At 65.8% G+C, this 18,950-nt stretch overlaps 1 protein-coding gene across 4 annotated transcripts; it reads left to right on the top strand.

Annotated features, from left to right (window-relative positions):
- The first annotated feature begins 164 nt into the window (after positions 1 to 164).
- Positions 165 to 18,567, top strand: HSF1 (heat shock transcription factor 1). Of its 4 annotated transcripts, XM_062187852.1 has the most exons (14): positions 166 to 429; positions 13,669 to 13,777; positions 14,059 to 14,195; positions 14,306 to 14,430; positions 15,354 to 15,429; positions 15,508 to 15,569; positions 15,658 to 15,754; positions 15,843 to 15,976; positions 16,062 to 16,331; positions 16,677 to 16,763; positions 17,326 to 17,431; positions 17,505 to 17,570; positions 17,661 to 17,730; positions 17,819 to 18,563. In XM_062187852.1, exons 1-14 carry the CDS (start codon positions 313 to 315, stop codon positions 18,022 to 18,024), a joined length of 1,662 nt encoding a protein of 553 aa, XP_062043836.1. In that variant the 5' UTR covers positions 166 to 312; the 3' UTR covers positions 18,025 to 18,563. The 4 variants fall into 4 exon arrangements, with proteins under 4 accessions (XP_062043837.1, XP_062043836.1, XP_062043839.1 ...); XM_062187853.1 differs by lacking the exon at positions 17,505 to 17,570 and having other exon boundaries at positions 165 to 429; positions 17,819 to 18,567; XM_062187854.1 differs by lacking the exon at positions 16,677 to 16,763 and having other exon boundaries at positions 167 to 429; positions 17,819 to 18,561.
- Positions 18,568 to 18,950: the final 383 nt, after the last annotated feature.

Genomic DNA, 18,950 nt, shown 5'->3' with positions numbered 1-18,950 from the left:
TGATTGCTCGGAGAAGGGGCGGGGCCTCGCTTGCGCAGGAGCTAGGCGCGCGCAGGTGCGCAGGCGCGTTCCGGGGAGGGGCGGTGCGGGGCCGGCACGCACGGGCGCGCAGGCGCACGCCAGGGCCGCGGCGGGCGGGGCGCCGGCGGGAGCGCGCCCGGCGCAAGATGGCGGCGGCCATGCGAGGCCCGGGAGTTGCGTGTGCGCAGCGGGCGGCGGCGCGGCCCGGGAGACAGGCGCGGCGACGGCGCTAGCCCTGCCCTCGGCCCCTCCTCACGGCCACTCCCTCCGCCTTTCCCGGCGTCGCCCGACATGGACCTTTCCGTGGGCCCCGGCGCGGCGGGGCCCAGCAACGTCCCGGCCTTCCTGACCAAGCTGTGGACCCTCGTGAGCGACCCCGACACCGACGCGCTCATCTGCTGGAGCCCGGTGAGGGCCCGCGGGGGCGGGGAGCGCCGGGGACCCGGGGCCTGGGCGGGGCCGGGGAGGCGGGCGGCGCGGCGCTGCAGGCCCGGCTCTCCGCCGCGCAGGCCGTGGGTGGGCCGAGGCCCGGACCTCGGGAAGTGGCTCCCGGCTCCTCTGCGCGCGTTCTCCGCCTCCTGCCTCCTGAGCCGGCAGGAGGTGTTCTTGCCCGGGCAGGGCCCGGACCTCGCGGGGCCTCTGCGTGGACGCCCCGGGAGCGGCCGCGGCCCCCTTGCTGTCTTGCTTCTTGGGCCGGGAGGCGGCTGGGGAAGCGGGTGCGCCGCTCTGGGCTTGGAGTGGGAAAGGCCCCACCACCTGTGGCCCTGCCGGCGCGTGGTCCCCGCGGGCCACCGGGACCCGACACACAGCTGACGGCGACCCCAGACCAAGCCCTGGCTTCACAGCGGCAGGCGGCGCTGCCCCAGGCTGGCTTTCTGGTCACCTTGGCCTGGAGGACACCCACGCAGGGCCCGTAGCCTCTGCGGGTTCACTGCCCAGAGTCCAGCTCGCCGAGCCTTCGGGAGGCTCTGAAATCCACGCCCGAGTGCCTTCTGCTGCTGCTCCCCAGGAGCCGGCGCTGCCTGTCGGCAGGGGTGGGGCGGGTGGAGAGCCTGGCCCGTGTGGGGCCGGTGTAGCCCCTGCACTTGCCTGCCCTGGCTGAGATCCGGACTCCTGTCAGCCACAGGCGTGGGGAGGACGGGGCAGTGAGTCACCACCCAGAGGGTCTGTGGGGGCAGGGATCCTGGCTCGGCGCCCTCCCGGGCAAATCCTCCTCCAGTTCAGGCCGCCGGAGGCAGCCCAGTGCCCCCCCCCCACACACACACACACCTGCCCAAACCCCTGGGCGGGTCTGCTGGGCGCAGTAGTCAGACTCTGGGGGGCTGGGGGCAGGGGGACACCAGGCCCGGGTAGCGAAGTTGCTGGGCGCGAGGTTGGGGTTCCAGGTGGGCCCGTGCACCTCGCCGCAGGCTTCCCACCGCTTCCCAAAGGGGCAGAGGGGGCCGAGGACCCGGGTGGACAGGTGGCTCCATGCTTGGGGCACGAGGCCGGTCCCTCAGCCCCACTGCCCGCTCCTGGTGCCGGGGCCCTGCAGGGCTGAGGGCCAGCTCCGAGCTACGGCCTCTTCCAGCCCATTTGTGCGTGAGCAGCAGAGGCCGGGATGCGGCCGGGTCAGAGCCTGAGAAGGTGGAAGGAAGTTTAGAAAGCGGCCTGGGTGTGGGGTTGCAGACTTCACACAGTGCAGGTGGGCGTGTCCTGACCCGGAGGCGGGCGCCCCGCAGGGCTGGCTGGGTTGGTTGCCAGGAGAGTGTGGCCCCTGCTGAGTGCCGTCCTGGCCTCTCTGGGAGGAGGTTGTGCTGTCTGCCAGGTTCCCGGGGCCCACCCGGGCGGGCGGGTCTGCTGGGCACAGCAGCCAGCCTCCGGAGGGGCTGGGGGCAGGGCGACACCCAGGCCTCGGAGTGAGATCAGACGGGGGGGGGGGGGGGGGGGGGGGGGGGGGTTGGGAAGCTGTGCTGAGCCAGGTGAGCGCCTTCTCAGCAGGCCCTGAGGCACAGGGCGAGGGCGCCCTCTCGTGGGTCCCCTTCAGGTGGGCAGCTGGGGGGGGGCGGATGCTCTGCACAGTGAGGCAGAAAACGGTAAAGCCAAGTCCGGACTCTTCCCCAAGCCGGCCAGCGTCGCTCCCGGGAGGGAGGCAGCAGGGCCCCAGCACGTCTGCCTCACAGTGAGGATTCGGAGGGTCCCACCCCCGAAACGGGCGGGCAGACAGACGGATGGATGAGACAGGTTCTCTGCTCTTCCTGTCCCTGGGGCCAAGGCAGGTGGGGCTCAGTGAGGACAGGCGAGGGGGTTAGAGCAGCGCCAGTGTCTGCTCCCAGCCCCTGACTGAGGGGAGGGGGCCAGCAGACCTCCCACAAGGCCCACGGGCCCAGAGCCTGCTCCTTTGGATGCAGGGCTTCTTGGAGGCCTGGCAGGAGGAGGAGCCTCACGGGGGTCGGGACGCTGGCCCCCAGATGTGTGCTGGTGCCCAGCAGCCTTGTTGGTCCTGGGTGAGCGAGAGTTGTCTGGGCCCCGGGCAGAGGGGCCACAGCCAGCCTGGGCGGGGGTGAGAGCCAAGCTAGGACTGGGGAGGAGCCCTCCTCTCTGCCCCACCCCATGGCTCCCTTGCCCCACGCGTGCCACGCGTGTGCATCTGCTGCTCGTGGAGCCCACGCCCTGGGGCTCGGAGAGCAGAGCACACGCCACACGCGGGTCTGGCTGGGCAGGGTGACTGATGGGACCCCCCTGTGGCCAGGACACATCCTGGGCCTGCAGAGGGCTGTGTGAGAGGCAGCGGCCAGCAGCCCTTGTGGCCCGTGGAGCCCTTCGAGGAAAGAAGCCACACGTACCTTCTCCACGTGAAGTGCGCGTGCACACAGACCCCCGCTCAGGGGGACGCGGCATCTTCCAGCCATCCTTCCGGCCGGTCACCAGGCTGGAATTGGCTGTGGTCAGCAGAGGAGGGGCCTGGGTGGGCGTCCCTGAATTAACCCTTGAGAGTCAGTGATGCTGGGGTGTTAGAAATCGGTCGGGCCAGAGCCAGCCATGCGGTCGCCCTTGGGCAGGCCCTCTTCAGAGTCCCGGGCAGAAAGAGGGGGCCAGGCCGAGCCCAGGCTTGGAGGGGATCAGCCCCGGGGCCCGTGGCAGGCGCTGATGTGCACCTAGGAAGCCAGAGCAGGAGCAGCGTGACCGGAGGCGGCTGTGAGGGCAGCCCCAGGAGGAACTCCGGCGCCCAGGGAGCCCGGGACTGGCCGGAGGGCGTGAGAGAGGGTGGAGAGCGCGCTGAGCGCTGGGGGACGTAGAGCAGGAACAGGAGGCAGGCGGGAGCGAAGGTTCCTGGAGCGCGTCTCCGGCCGAGCGGCGAGTTCTGCGAGTGGACGGCCCCTCGAGGTGTGGGCTGCCTGTGCCGGCCACTTCACCTCCGTGCTCTGCCTCCTGAAAACACGGATGACCGCGCTCATCACGAGGAAACATCGACAAGTCCAGAGTGAAGGGCAGCCCGCGGGATAACTGACCAGCCCCCTCGGAGCCGTGAGGCTCCCCGAAAGCTGGCAGGGTCTGAAAGACCACGCATGGAAAAGCACGTGGAGTGGACACGGGAGATCTCGGCAGGGGCCTGCGGGACTCTCGGTGCTGTCTTCCCGGCTTTTCTGGAATCTGCACAGGCTGTGGAAGACCCTGGAGTCCATCAGAGAGCCTCACCTCACGCTGGACCCAGGAGAGGAAGACAGGGGGCCTCACCTCACGCTGGACCCAGGAGAGGAAGACAGGGCCTCACCTCACCCTGACCCAGGAGAGAGGGAGACGGGGGCCTCACCTCATGCTGGACCCAGGAGAGGAAGACAGGGGGCCTCACCTCACCCTGACCCAGGAGAGAGGGAGACAGGGCCTCACCTCACGCTGGACCCAGGAGAGAGGGAGACAGGGGGCCTCACCTCACCCTGACCCAGGACCCAGGAGAGAGGGAGACAGGGGCCTCACCTCACCCTGACCCAGGACCCAGGAGAGAGGGAGACAGGGGCCTCACCTCACGCTGGACCCAGGAGAGAGGGAGACAGGGGGCCTCACCTCACCCTGATCCAGGACCCAGGAGAGAGGAAGACGGGGCCTCACCTCACCCTGACCCAGGAGAGAGGGAGACGGGGCCTCACCTCACCCTGACCCAGGAGAGAGGGAGACGGGGCCTCACCTCACGCTGGACCCAGGAGAGAGGGAGACGGGGCCTCACCTCACGCTGGACCCAGGAGAGAGGGAGACGGGGGCCTTACCTCACCCTGACCCAGGAGAGAGGGAGACGGGGCCTCACCTCACCCTGACCCAGGAGAGAGGGAGACAGGGGGGCCTCACCTCACGCTGGACCCAGGAGAGAGGAAGACAGGGGGCCTCACCTCACCCTGACCCAGGACCGAGGAGAGAGGGAGACAGGGGGGCCTCACCTCACCCTGACCCAGGACCCAGGAGAGAAGGAGACGGGTGGGGGCCTCACCTCACCCTGACCCAGGACCCAGCAGAGAGGGAGACAGGGGCCTCACCTCACCCTGACCCAGGACCCAGGAGAGAGGGAGACGGGGGCCTCACCTCACCCTGACCCAGGACCCAGGAGAGAGGGAGACAGGGGCCTCACCTCACCCTGACCCAGGACCCAGGAGAGAGGGAGACGGGGGCCTCACCTCACCCTGACCCAGGACCCAGGAGAGAGGGAGACGGGGGCCTCACCTCACCCTGACCCAGGAGAGAGGGAGACGGGGGCCTCACCTCACCCTGACCCAGGACCGAGGAGAGAGGGAGACAGGGGGCCTCACCTCACCCTGACCCAGGACCGAGGAGAGAGGGAGACAGGGGCCTCATCTCACGCTGGCCCAGGAGAGAGGGAGACGGGGCCTCACCTCACCCTGGACCCAGGAGAGAGGGAGACGGGGGCCTCACCTCACCCTGACCCAGGACCGAGGAGAGAGGGAGACGGGGCCTCACCTCACCCTGACCCAGGACCGAGGAGAGAGGGAGACAGGGGCCTCATCTCACCCTGGACCCAGGAGAGAGGGAGACGGGGGCCTCACCTCACCCTGACCCAGGACCCAGGAGAGAGGGAGACAGGGGCCTCACCTCACCCTGACCCAGGACCCAGGAGAGAGGGAGACGGGGCCTCACCTCACCCTGACCCAGGACCCAGGAGAGAGGGAGACGGGGCCTCACCTCACCCTGGACCCAGGAGAGAGGGAGACGGGGGCCTCACCTCACCCTGACCCAGGACCCAGGAGAGAGGGAGACAGGGGCCTCACCTCACCCTGACCCAGGACCCAGGAGAGAGGGAGACGGGGGCCTCACCTCACCCTGACCCAGGAGAGAGGGAGACGGGGGCCTCACCTCACCCTGGACCCAGGAGAGAGGGAGACGGGGCCTCACCTCACCCTGACCCAGGACCCAGGAGAGAGGGAGACGGGGGCCTCACCTCACCCTGACCCAGGAGAGAGGGAGACGGGGCCTCACCTCACCCTGACCCAGGACCCAGGAGAGAGGGAGACAGGGGCCTCACCTCACGCTGGACCCAGGAGAGAGGGAGACAGGGGGCCTCACCTCACCCTGACCCAGGACCCAGGAGAGAGGGAGACAGGGGCCTCACCTCACCCTGACCCAGGAGAGAGGGAGACGGGGCCTCACCTCACCCTGACCCAGGAGAGAGGGAGACGGGGCCTCACCTCACCCTGACCCAGGACCCAGGAGAGAGGGAGACGGGGCCTCACCTCACCCTGACCCAGGAGAGGGAGACGGGGGCCTCACCTCACCCTGACCCAGGAGAGGGAGACGGGGGTGCATAGAAGTAAGGGGGGTGGTGACGCCACCTGCAGCGCCGGCATCCCACATGGGCGCCAGTTCACGTCCCGGCTGCTCCTCTTCCCATCGAGCTCCCTGCTAGTGTCTGGGAAACAGTTGGAGGTGGTCCCAGTGCTTGGGCCCCTGCACCTACGTGGGAGACCTGGAAGAAGCTCCTGGCTCCTGGTTTCACCCTGCCCCTGCTCCGGCCATCGCTGCCATTTGGAGAGTGAACCAGTGGATGGAAGATCCCTCTCTCCATCTCTCTCTCTCTGTCTCTCGGTCACTACCTTTCAGACAGGTAAATAAGTCTTATTTTAGGAGAAAGGATGACCAAAAGTTTCCCCAAACTTGAGAAGCTGCCAGCCCGTACACCTGTGAATATGGACAAGCGTCAAGCAGAATAAGAACAGAGAAAACCGAGCCCAGGAACATCCCAGTCGAGTGTCTGAAAAAGACCAATGAAGAGAAAAACTAAAACAGCCAGAAAAAAAGGAAGGTCTGCCCATGGCAGGCGCCCCGCCCGCAGGGAGGAGGCAGCGCTGGCGTCCACTCAGGGAGCTGTCCACGCTGCCCACAGCTCACACCTATCCGCAGCACAGAACTGAAGGCTTCCCCGGGACTGGACGGAGGGCCGGCCGGTCACGAACGGGAGGCGTGGGCAGTCCCAGAGGCCCGTCCAGCCTCTTGGCTCTCCCTCCATTAAACTTTGCTTCCATGCTTAACAATAAGAAACAAAATGTCCCGGAGGGTCTCTGAAAAGCGGAGGCCACAAGCGAAGATCCACGGACAACGCCGGTCGTGTTTCGGAGAACTAGCGCTGTGCTGCTGAAGGTGAAGGCAGAGTCACCCGCCACCCGTGCCAGCAGCCTCCAAGCTGGACTGCTTAGAGCCACGGACATCTGTTATCTCGGGTGCTTAGAGTCCTGGGCTGCTTGTGGCTCAAGGTTTCACACAAAGTTGGCACCATCTTCGGCAAGAAGGGCCGCCTCGGGGCTCGCTCCGCAGGCTGCCGGCCAGCCCAGTTCTTCCCTGGCCGCTGGCCAGGAACTCCGCTTCCTTCCTGCGTGGGCCCTGGAGCTGCTGTGGCAGCAGCCTCTGAGCGTGCCTCTAGTGCGCGGCCCGGGCTGCTCCGTGGAGCCTGCTCTGCAGCAGCGGGCACACAGCGCCGTGCCCTCGGAGGGAGCAGCGGCCCAGAGGCCATCAGTGGGCTGCCGGCAGGAAACCTTTACCGAATTCACACGCCCAAGACACAATTGCAGACAGTGTTGCAAGACTTACAGTGTGACTGCAAGCCATAGCGGTATACTGTGCCGCTATACTGAGAGCGGTGCTAGCCAGGTGTGGACACGCCAGGAACTGGAAGAGGCACGAGGCAGACTCGGGCATTGGAGCGCCTCTGATTTTCCACAAAGGGGCCAGGGTCACAGTGTGCAGGGCAGCATCGCAGTGTGGGGAGCAGCGTCAACAATGTGTGGAGGACAGTGTCACGGTGTGCAGGGCAGCGCACGGTGTGTGGGGCTGTGTCACCGTGTGCACGGAACAGCATCACGGTGCTCAGGGAGTGGTGTCACGGTGTGCGGGGAGCAGTGTGCGGGGCCGTGTCACGGTGTAGAGGTGTGCAGGGCCGTTTCACGGTGTAGAGAACAGTGTCACTGTGCGGGGAGCAGTGTCGCGGTGGGCAGGGAGCAGTGTCGCGGTGTGCGGGGAGCAGTGTCACGGTGTGCAGGGCCGCATCAGTATGCGGGGAGCAGTGTCACGATGTAGAGAGCAGTGTTGCGGTGTAGGGAACAGTGTCATGGTGTGCGGGGAGCAGTGTCGCGGTGTACGGGGAGCGGTGTCGCAGTGTAGGGAGCAATGTCAGGGTGTGCGGGGAGCAGTGTCACGGTGTAGGGAACAGTGTCACGGTGTCAGGAACAGTGTCACGGTGTGCGGGGAGCAGTGTCACGGTGTAGAGAACAGCGTCCCGGTGTGCGGGGAGCAGTGAGGCCGTGTAGGGAGCAGTGTCAGGGAGTAGGGAACAGTGTCAGGGTGTGCGGGGAGCAGTGTCGCCATGTAGAGAACAGTGTCAGGGTGTGCGGGGAGCAGTGTCGCCGTGTAGGGAGCAGTGTCAGGGTGTGCAGGGAGCAGTGTCACGGTGTAGAGAACAGTGTCACGGTGTAGAGAACAGTGTTGTGGTGTGCGGGGAGCAGTGTCGCGGTGTAGAGCGCAGTGTCGCGGTGTAGGGAACAGTGTCAGGGTGTGCGGGGAGCAGTGTCACCATATAGGGAGCAGTGTCAGGGAGTAGGGAACAGTGTCAGGGTGTGCGGGGAGCAGTGTCAGAGTGTGCGGGGAGCAGTGTCACAGTGTAGAGAACAGCGTCCCGGTGTGCGGGGAGCAGTGTCGCGGTGTAGGGAACAGTGTCGCGGTGTAGGGAACAGTGTCAGGGTGTGTGGGGAGCAGTGTCACCATATAGGGAGCAGTGTCAGGGTGTGCGGGGAGCAGTGTCAGAGTGTGCGGGGAACAGTGTCATGGTGTAGAGAACAGCGTCCCGGTGTGCGGGGAGCAGTGTCGCGGTGTAGAGCGCAGTGTCGTGGTGTAGGGAACAGTGTCAGGGTGTGCGGGGAGCAGTGTCAGAGTGTGCGGGGAGCAGTGTCACGGTGTAGAGAACAGTGTCGCGGTGTAGAGAACAATGTTGTGGTGTGTGGGGAGCAGTGTCGCGGTGTAGGGAACAGTGTCAGGGTGTGCGGGGAGCAGTGTCGCCGTGTAGGGAGCAGTGTCAGTAGGGAGCAGTGTCAGGGTGTGCGGGGAGCAGTGTCACGGTGTAGAGAACAGTGTCACGGTGTAGAGAACAGTGTTGTGGTGTGCGGGGAGCAGTGTCGCGGTGTAGAGCGCAGTGTCGCAGTGTAGGGAACAGTGTCAGGGTGTGCGGGGAGCAGTGTCGCCGTGTAGGGAGCAGTGTCAGGGAGTAGGGAACAGTGTCAGGGTGTGCGGGGAGCAGTGTCGCCGTGTAGGGAGCAGTGTCAGGGAGTAGGGAACAGTGTCAGGGTGTGCGGGGAGCAGTGTCAGGGTGTGCGGGGAGCAGTGTCAGGGTGTGCAGGGAGCAGTGTCGCCGTGTAGGGAGCAGTGTCAGGGAGTAGGGAACAGTGTCAGGGTGTGTGGGGAGCAGTGTCACGGTGTAGGGAACAGTGTCAGGGTGTGCGGGGAGCAGTGTCGTGGTGTAGGGAACAGTGTCAGGGTGTGCGGGGAGCAGTGTCACGGTGTAGGGAGCAGTGTCACGGTGTAGGGAACAGTGTCGGTGTGCGGGGAGCAGTGTCAGGGTGTAGGGAACAGTGTCAGGGTGTGCGGGGAGCAGTGTCACGGTGTAGAGAACAGTGTCGCCGTGTGCAGGGAGCAGTGTCACAGTGTAGGGAACAGTGTCATGGTGTAGAGAACAGTGTCGCCGTGTGCGGGGAGCAGTGTCGCGGTGTAGAGCGCAGTGTTGCGATGTAGGGAGCAGTGTCAGGGTGCGGGGAGCGGTGTGTCAGGCCCAGTGCAGGGCTGGGTGGCAGAGCTCACCTCGCACCTCGTGCCAGGAGTGACGCGGACTCAGCTGCGGACTGGAATGGAGCCGAAGCTCTCGGGCTGGAGAACACCTTTTGCCCTGGTGTGAGTTAGGAACCAGGAAGCGTGAAGTAGGGAACACGCGAGGACCAGAGGCAGAGCTAAGAACTCCTGCTTGCGCCGGCAGCTTGTAAGGCAGCCTTTTTTTTTTTTTTAAAGGGAAAGTATTTTTTAATGTTGAAGACAGATCTGCCCTCCCCTGGCTCACTTTTCAAAGGCCCACGACACCCGAGGCTGGGCACGGCCAAAGCACACGTCTGGAGCTCCGTGTGGGTCTGCCACGCGGCTGGCAGCCACCGCTGCTGTGTGCATCAGCAGGAATCCGCAGTGGGAAACAGAGCCGCGACTCAGACCCGAGGCTCCCATCCGTGGGCGCCCCTAGCAGCATCTGCAACAGCCATGCCAGTCAGCTGCCCCGAGGCACCCCGAGAAGACCCACAGGCAGCGTGGCGGTGGGCGTTGGGGAGAGGCTGAGCCTCGCACACCAGGCGTGGGCGGTGACTGCACCCCGACCTGTTAGTGCAGGTGGGCCAGCCGTGTTGGAAAGTTTGCTGGTTTCCTGGGAAAGTTGGGCAGGCATTTACACATGGCCCAGCAGTTAGCCGGCAAGTCTTTGTGGAGATCAGTGGGGAAAGCCGTGTCCCTTCAGAGGCCACGCAGAAACGAGTGTGACACTGCCCATAGCAGCCAGTGTGGATGCCCGCCAAGGCCCATCCACTGGTGAGTGGCCGGTCAACAGCAGGGCAGTGACGTCTGGGCAGTGGGCAGTGAGTGCAGGCATCTGGGCAGTGACGTCTGGGCAGTGGGCAGTGACGTGTGGGCAGTGGGCAGTGAGTGCGGGCGTCTGGGCAGTGACGTGTGGGCGTCTGGGCAGTGACGTGTGGGCAGTGAGTGCGGGCGTCTGGACAGTGACGTCTGGGCAGTGGGCAGTGACGTGTGGGCAGTGAGTGCGGGCGTCTGGACAGTGACGTCTGGGCAGTGGGCAGTGACGTGTGGGCGTCTGGGCAATGAGTGCGGGCGTCTGGGCAGTGACGTGTGGGCGTCTGGGCAGTGAGTGCGGGCGTCTGGGCAGTGGGGCAGCAAGAGCAGCAGAGCAGAGACATCCCCGGTCGGTGCTAGCCGGGGTCCCAGCAGCACTTGCATATCCACTTCCTGCTAGGGGCCCCGAGAATGGCCCACGTACTTGAGTTCCAGGCTCCTGATTTTAAAATACAGGGGCCAGCGCTGTGGCACAGAAGGTTAAGCCTCCACCTGCAGCGCTGGCGTCCCATGATCCCTCTCTCTGTTGTGGCCTGGGAAAGCAGTAGAAGATGCCCAAGTGCTTGGGCCCCTGCACCCATGTGGGAGACCCTGAGGAAGCTCCTGGCTCTGGCCCTGCCCAGCCCTAGCTGTTGTAGTCATTTGGAGAGTAGGAAGATCCCTCCCTCCCTCTCAAATAAATATTTAAAAATAAGTAGAAACAACCATTGTTTTAAAAAAAGAAAGAAACAAGACGTAGGGAAGGATGAGTTCAAGCACCCATGCCCTCTCCCCGATTCCTGCTGGCTCAGAACTGCTGTGGCCCCTCTGTGCAGTCTGTGGTCCTGCACTGCCTCCCCCTCTGCCAGCCGCCTCGCCTCAGCCCTGCAGCCTCGTGCCCTCCCCACACCCGATGTCTGGGTTTTTCCAGAATGCACTTAAAAAAAAAACTCATTTTCATCTACTTGGGAGGTACAGGAGAGAGAGAAAGGGAGAGAGAGCTTCTGTCCACCAGTTTACTGCCCAGATGCCCTCAACAGCCGGGGCTGAGCCAGACGAAGCCGGGAGCCCAGAGCTCCATCCGGGTCTCCCCCATGAGTGGCAGCGCACCCGGGTGCGTCAGGAAGCTGCGCGGGACTGGAGCTGGTGCCCGGAGGTGGGCTTCACCTCTCAGGTCCTGGGCCCAGGCCCACGTCAGCCTCCCGTCCCTGCCGTCTCCTGAGGCTCTGTCCAGCTCTGGGCCGGGTGGACAGCCTGGCTGGAGGAGGCAGCGGGCCCGGAGCCTCTCTCCTTGTGTCAGGCTCACGGCTGTGAGGGTTCTGTGAAGCAGTGCCATGGCCGCCGATTCAGGCATCGCTCTGAGCCCCAGGGACAGAGGGAAGGGGAGCGGTCACCCGCCGCGCAGAGGATGGAGCTTCAGGCTAAGCTTCTCTGTGACGTCCTCGGGCCCGAGTCTTGTGGGCAGGTCTACAGACTGCTGGGGGGGGGGGGGGCAGTGCACTTCCGCCGTGGCCGGAGACCGCGTCTGCGGTGCCTGGAGCGGAGCAGCTGCACGCATGTAGATTCGCTGCTTAGGTGAAGTGGGCCAGGTCCTCAAACCAACTGCCCAAAGCCCATGGCGCTTACACGGGTTAAGTCCCTGGTGTACACCTCATGTCGAGGAACTCCTCGGCCCCAGCAGACTCTGCTGGCAGGCCCGCTCCCCAGGTGGCCAGGCCAGAGCCAGGAGCCTGTCTCCCACTCTCCCAGGCAAGTCAGCAGGGCGCTGGGCCCTACGTGGACAGCCGGGACTTGACCCAGCGCCTCTGTGGCTGCAGTGTCCCAGGTGGCAGCTCAGCCCGCTGCGCCAAACACCAGCTCCTGCGTGGGGGACTTTCTGTTCTTCTTTTCTTTAAGATTTATTTTTTATGTACTTGAGAGGCACAGAGAGAGATAGAGGTCTCCCATCTGCTGGTTCACTCCTCAGATGGCCGCAACGGCCAGAGCTGCAAGCCAAGAGCTTCTTCCAGGTCTCCCGCATGGGTGCCAGGGCTCAAGGACTTGGGCCATCTTCTACTGCTTTCCCAGACCATAGCAGAGAGCTGGATCGGAGGTGGAGCAGCCAGACCTGAACCGACGCCCATATGGGATGTGGCACTGCAGGCGGCGGCTCTACCCACCCCTTCTCGCTTGCTTGCTGGAAACTGGCTGTTGCTGAGCCGGATGGGCGGCTCTGGAGATGCGACGTCCTCCCAGAGTCGTCATCGCTGTGGTCGCCGATTCTGTGCAGCCCCGCGCTGCGTCCTGTGGCCCAGGCAGGCGTCTGAGGAAGGGGCTGCGCCTCGCTCACAGCTCTGATCACCCGACCTCCTCGGCTCCCGTAGGAGAGGGCGTGGTCCCCTGAGTGCAGCACGTACTGAGGTGCTGGGGCCAGCCAGCCTCAGGCTTCCCTGGGGGCCGCCTCGTGCCCTGGCATCCGGGCCCCCGTAGGTGTCTGGAGCTCGCCTTGTCTCCCGCCTGCCTCCGCTGCTTGGCCTTCTGTCTCCCCCAGCGAGCTTTGTTGACAGCTGCCTCTGGGGGCAGGCGTTCGGCCTAGAGGCTCAGACACCTCCATGCCACGGCAGAGGCTCTGGCCCCTGGCCCCAGCTTCCTGCTAATGCTGTGGGAGGCCACAGGTGATGGCTCAAGAGGGTGGGCCCCGCTGCCCGCCTGGGAGACCTGGGGTGAGTTCCTGTCACCTGGTCTCACCAGCTCGCTGCAAGCATTTGGGGGTGAATCAGCAGATGGGACAGCTGTCTGCCTCTCCGGTGAAAGTGTCGTCTAGATGCTGCCATAGACGTGCCCTGGGGGAGCCCCTGTGGAATGGGACAGGCAGCAGAGACGCGCCCCAGCCCCAGCTGGGGTGGAGGGAGGGCCGGTGACTCACCAGGAGGCTCGCTGCCCTTCCCCGCATTGGATTCTGGGGCGTCGGCCCATGGGGCTCTCCCTGCTGTGTCGGGTCCCTCCCTCCGTCTCTTGCACACCCCTTGCTGTGTCTTTCTCCTTCTCTCTGGAGTTCAGAAGCAGCTCCGGTTCCTGTCCAGAACCACAGGCCCTTGGTTCTTCCCAGTCCCTGCCTGCTGCTGCTCCGCACTGTGTGGACTCTGCCCCGTCGGAGCCACCACAGCTGCTGCCAGCGCAGACGCCGTGCCAGACCCTCCTCCTGGTGCCGGGGCTGCGCTCAGGAGAACCGAGGGGGCAGTGCACCCCGCCACCGTCTGTGCCAGGGGCTGGGGCTGCGTTCACTCCCCTCCCGACGGGAATCAGGCTTGCTCAGTGCCGGCCCCCAGCGCATGGGCCTGAGGGTGTGGCTGTTCTCATCCCAGGTGGGGCCTTGGGTGAGGGCCCCGTTTCTGGCCACAGGGCCCAGTGCCTCACATCATGGGGCATGTACAGTTCTTCCTCCTGCCAGTACCCCTACCCCCTGAGCTCCTCCACAGCCCTAACCCATGGGGTGGGAGGGCTGCAGCCACGCCGCCTGGCCCATGCTGCCCTGTGTGACCACCATGTGTCTCCTGCCAGAGCGGCAACAGCTTCCACGTGTTCGACCAGGGCCAGTTTGCCAAGGAGGTGCTGCCCAAGTACTTCAAGCACAGCAACATGGCCAGCTTCGTGCGGCAGCTCAACATGTGTGAGTGCCTGCCGGGCCCCGGCACTGGCCTCTGGCCAAAGGACAGAGCCTCTGGGTTGACCAGGGCAGGATGTGAAGCCCAGCAGGCCCGGGCTGGGGGGGGGGTCTCTTCCTGGGGGAAGGGTCCTTGTGGGAGGGGCATGAGCCAACCTCAGCTACAGCTCCACATGGCGGGAGCCAGGAGCTGGGAGACCACAGGGTGCCCCCTAGCCCAAGACCGCCAGGCTGCGCCCCAGTCTGGCCTACGGCCTTAGGCAGACCTGCTGCCGCCTCCTGTGCAGACGGCTTCCGGAAGGTGGTGCGCATCGAGCAGGGCGGCCTGGTCAAGCCCGAGAGGGACGACACCGAGTTCCAGCACCCGTGCTTCCTGCGTGGCCAGGAGCAGCTGCTCGAGAACATCAAGAGGAAAGTGACCAGTGTGAGTCGCTGCCCGCGAGGCCCGCACCCTCCCCTGGGCCCCAGGCCTTCCCTTCTCCCTGGGGACCTGGCTGGGGCCACCTCTGTGACGCCCCCTCCCCCGGGACCCAGGCCTCCACCCTGAAGAGCGAGGACATCAAGGTGCGTCAGGACAGCGTCACCAAGCTGCTGACGGACGTGCAGCTCATGAAGGGGCGGCAGGAGTGCATGGACTCCAAGCTCCTGGCCATGAAGCAGTAGGTCCCCACGTGCTGCGGGAGCAGCGGGTGGGAAGAGGGGGTCCCATGCCAGGGTCCCACGTGTCTCAGCCCCACCCGCACCCTCACTGCCCAGGAAGGGCAGCCAGGAGCAGGCGGCTGTCCTCCCTGGGGCCCTGCCGCAGGCCGGGCTGGGAGCCAGCAGTCCTGTCCCCACCCTGGGTCACTCCCAGCGCACCTGCAGCGCCTCCACCACAGGCCTAAAGCAGGGTGCCTTTCTGACTGTCCGAGCTCTGCCCCTGCCGGGGGTCCGGTCACTCTGGTTACGGTTGTGGCCCCTTCCTCAACAAGGACCCCAGGGTTCTGGGAGAGCCCCTAGCTGGGGGCCTGCCACACAGGTTGCACCTGGGACACTGAGGCAAGGCCACCTAGGACGACGGCCAGCGTGGGTCTCGGCTCATCCATTTGGGGCCCAAGAGCGTGGGAGCCCCAGCACAGGGCAGCTGTGGAGCTCCCTGTAAGTGGTGTGGAGAGGCCCTGGCTCCAGGGCCCAGCAGAAGCGACTAACTTTGTGATACCTGGAGATAGCCCAGGTGAACTTGACCTTCCGGGTCCCAGACACATCTCTGGAGGCCCTGAGGGCAGGAGTGCACCCAGCACGCTCACCTGCCATGTCTCGTGGCAGCTCTTCCCCGGCCCACGTGGCCACCTGGGTCACTCCTGGGCCTCAGGTGCCGGGTGTTCCTGGAGCCTGGCCCCCAGCCCTCATGGGAGCAAGAAGGCCCCTGGGAGGTTTTGTCCAGGATTGGTGCCAGGTGCCTGGGGTACACTGGTGCTCTTGAGTGCTGTGGAGCAGGGCTGGTGGTACAGGCCCCATGGGCTCCCCAGCCAGAGCTCGCAGCCTCCTGGGGAGGGCACTGTGGAGCTCCCCACGCCCCGTGACACAGCCCTGTGTGTTGCAGCGAGAACGAGGCCCTGTGGCGGGAGGTGGCCAGCCTGCGGCAGAAGCACGCCCAGCAGCAGAAAGTTGTCAACAAGGTGGGGGCAGGGCCAGAGGCTCCCCTCCCCCCCCACAGCCCTCCCACAGACCAGGCTGACCGAGTCCTCCCCCTACAGCTCATTCAGTTCCTGATCTCGCTGGTGCAGTCCAACCGGATCCTGGGGGTGAAGAGAAAGATGTGAGCCGCTGGGGTCCCTGCCCCCCACACTCCGGCCCTGGGCCACGCGAGGCCCCGGGAGGCAGCTAACCCCACCCCTTCCCTGCAGCCCGCTGATGCTGAATGACGGCAGCTCTGCACATTCCATGCCCAAGTATGGCCGGCAGTACTCCCTGGAGCACGTCCCCGGTGCCGGCCCCTATGCGGTGAGCGCCGGGGGCCTGGCGACACGGCCAGGTGGGATGGGTGCTGCCGGGGGACATGTGATGTGCAGCTGCTGGCTTCTGGTTGCAGGCCCCGGCCCCGGCCTACAGCGGCTCCAGCCTCTACGCGGCAGACGCCGTTGCCAGCTCCGGGCCCATCATCTCGGACATCACTGAGCTGACCCCCTCCAGCCCCCTGGGCTCCTCAGGCGTGAGCGCAGAGAGGTGGGGGCTCTGTGGGCCCAAGGCAGGCTGTGGGGAGGTGGGGCCAGCAGGGCTCCTGCTGACGCGGCACCACCCTACCGTCCAGGCCTCTATCCAGCAGCTCCGTGGTGCGAGTTAAGGAGGAGCCCCCGAGCCCGCCCCGGAGCCCTCGGGTGGAAGAGGCGAATCCTGGGCGCCCGTCATCTGTGGATACCCCCTTGTCCCCAACCACCTTCATCGACTCCATCCTGCGGGAGAGTGAACCTGCCCCCACGGCCGCCTCAGCCTCAGTCCTCCCGGACACAGGGGGCCGCCCCCCCTCGCCCCCACCCCCCTCCGCCCCTGAGAAGTGCCTCAGCGTAGCCTGCCTGGACAAGTGAGTGCCACGCCCACCCCACTCCTGGAGGGCTGGGCCCAGGGCGGGCAATGAGGCCGGACACGCAGCTGAGCCTCAGGCTTCCAGGAGCGAGAGGGACAGGCCTGGCTCCACACCAGACTTCGGGCTGGGGGAGGTTGGGGGGCCCGCACAGCTCCCAGAGCCGCTGGCACCGCAGGGCACCCCTGGCAGAGCACCCTGGCAGAGCACCCTGGCAGAGCACCCTGGGAGCACCCGCTTCCAGCTCTTCGCCATCGCCCTGCCCCAGCCACTGAGTGTGAGGACCGCGGGCACAGCCTGCCGGCCCCCGCCTGCAATGGGGGCTCTTGTCTTTGTATCTTGCAGTGTGGCTCGCGCTCCACAGATGTCTGGGGTCGCCCGCCTCTTCCCCTGCCCCTCCTCTTCCTCTCTGCATGGCCGAGTCCAGCCAGGGTTAGCACTGCCCCCTCTGGGGAGGGAGGAGGGCTCTGCCAGAGCTCGGGCCCCTCCCCCAGCCTGGGTGCAGCACTAGGCCCTGCCTGGTGCAGGGGGCCTCCCAGGCGCTGCATCTTCGCTGTCTTGGACCGGGATTGGGCCCCAGCCTGGCCCTGTGGCTGGCAAAAACAGGATGCAGGCTTCTGTGCTGGCCCGGCCAGCCCACCCACGCCACAGGGACCCAGGGCCTCCTTGGCCACGGCCTCGCAACAACTCGGGTGGAGCCGACGTGGCCACACAGCCCCATGCGTCCCCTCACCACCTTCCAAATGCAGTGACGACACCGTCAGCCTGATAACATTCTTAAGCCCCCATCACACTTCTAGACCAAAACACACCCCCAGCCAGCTGCTGTCTCAGCCCAGCCCAAGTCTCCCATCTCCTAGCTCACCGCACCCCCCACCCAGCCTCTGCTGGGCACCCTGTGGGGGTGTGGTCACGGGGAGCCCCTCTCCCCAAGGAGCACTTTTGGGCAGGGAAGCTGGGGCGCTGGTTCACCTGCCCACTCACCCCGGGCCAGGAACGAGCTCAGTGACCACTTGGATGCCATGGACTCCAATCTGGATAACCTGCAGACCATGCTAACCAGTCACGGCTTCAGCGTGGACACCAGCGCCCTACTGGACGTGAGTCCTGCCCCCCCCGTCCCCCCGCTCCCCCTCCCCAGCTGGGCCCTGACTTCCCTCCCTCCTCCCGCAGCTGTTCAGCCCCTCGGTGACGCTGCCTGACATGAACCTGCCTGACCTTGACAACAGCCTGGCCAGTGTGCGTAGGCGGGCAGGAGGGAGGGGGCAGGTGCAAGAACCAGCAGTGACCCTCACCGTGTCCCTCCCACAACACCCCATCCCCCCACAGATCCAGGAGCTCCTGTCTCCCCAGGAGCCCCCCAGGCCTCTCGAGGCAGAGAACAGCAGCCCGGACTCAGGTGAGCTGAGACTCCGCTCCACGCCAACCGCAGCCCCCATCCCTGCCCCTTGCCCCCTGCCCACCACCCTGCCTTGTCCCCCACACAGGAAAGCAGCTGGTCCACTACACAGCGCAGCCCTTGCTCCTGCTGGACCCGGACGCCGTGGACACAGGGAGCAGCGAGCTGCCCGTGCTCTTCGAGCTTGGGGAAGGCTCCTACTTCTCCGAAGGGGACGACTACTCAGACGACCCCACCATATCCCTGCTGACAGGCTCCGAGCCCCCCAAAGCCAAGGACCCTGCCGTCTCCTAGAGGCCCTGGGGGGAGCTGGGCCACCCAGGGCCTGCCCACCGCCACCCCCAGTGCAGGGCTGGCTCGGGGCAGCTGGACAGGCGCTTGGGGTGGGCAGTGCCTCCAGGCAGGAGCCAGAGTTGCCTTTGCCCCTTCCCGGCATCCAGAGGTTTGGTTGGAGCTTTACAGCCACACTTGGACTGACCTGCGGCTCGCTCAGAGCTGTATTTTGGATTTTTACATGAGGGTACCCCTCCCCTTCCAGACACACAGGTGGACAGACGGAGATGAGACAGGCAGAGATGCTGTATAAATGGACAGGCTCTAGGCTGCAGCCTCTGTGTGCTTCCTGCCCCTGGTGGCGAGGCGGGCGGGCTACAGTGAGGATGTGCAGGGGGAGGGCCTTCCCTCCATGTGTGGGCACCCATGGTGCTACTCCCGGGCCCAGGGAGAGGCCCCAGCTCCCCATCAGGCTGTGTGCAGGGGAGTTTGGTCTGGGAGCTCCGCAGCTACTCCCATCCTGGCAGGCCCAGGACAGCAGAGGCGTGGGCCGTGCAGTAGGACTGCCCACCACCAAGATGGCTGCACAGCATTCAGAAACCCAATGTGCCCAAGGAGGGCAGGAATGGGCCCCACAGCCACCCCTACCACCAAGGCCTCTGCCACAACGTGGCTTCCTCTGTGGCCCACAGGGCCCGGGGGCGTGGTGGCGCCTCAGAACCAATCACACAGTGCTGCTGGGCCACAGGCAAGCCTACAGCTCCTGGCCTGCCTCTTGAGGCCCCGTCCCAAGACCCTCTGCCAGGTGAAAGCAGCCTCAGGCCTGCAGGGCCCACCCTGTGCAGTGTGTCCAGGATGGGGGCCCAGGCTGGCCAGGCAGGCTTGTCCCCACCCTGGTAGACAGTGCCTTCCACCCACGCCCATGTGGACACTCCAGGTGGCTGCAG

The sequence above is a fragment of the Lepus europaeus genome, chromosome 4 (genome assembly GCF_033115175.1).
Source record: "Lepus europaeus isolate LE1 chromosome 4, mLepTim1.pri, whole genome shotgun sequence".
Taxonomy (NCBI): domain Eukaryota; kingdom Metazoa; phylum Chordata; class Mammalia; order Lagomorpha; family Leporidae; genus Lepus; species Lepus europaeus.
The sequence above is the reverse complement of the archived record's forward strand: the minus strand, read 5'-3'. Positions and strand labels throughout refer to the sequence as shown.

What these genes read in the sequence shown, in the direction of transcription:
- HSF1 (XM_062187852.1), top strand. Translation starts at nt 313, where the DNA reads ATGGACCTTTCCGTGGGCCCCGGCGCGGCGGGGCCCAGCAACGTCCCG. An exon ending in CCGGTGCCGGCCCCTATGCG is followed by an intron (nt 15,755 to 15,842) that starts GTGAGCGCCGGG and finishes TTCTGGTTGCAG; the next exon opens with GCCCCGGCCCCGGCCTACAG. An exon ending in AGCGTAGCCTGCCTGGACAA is followed by an intron (nt 16,332 to 16,676) that starts GTGAGTGCCACG and finishes TGTATCTTGCAG; the next exon opens with TGTGGCTCGCGCTCCACAGA.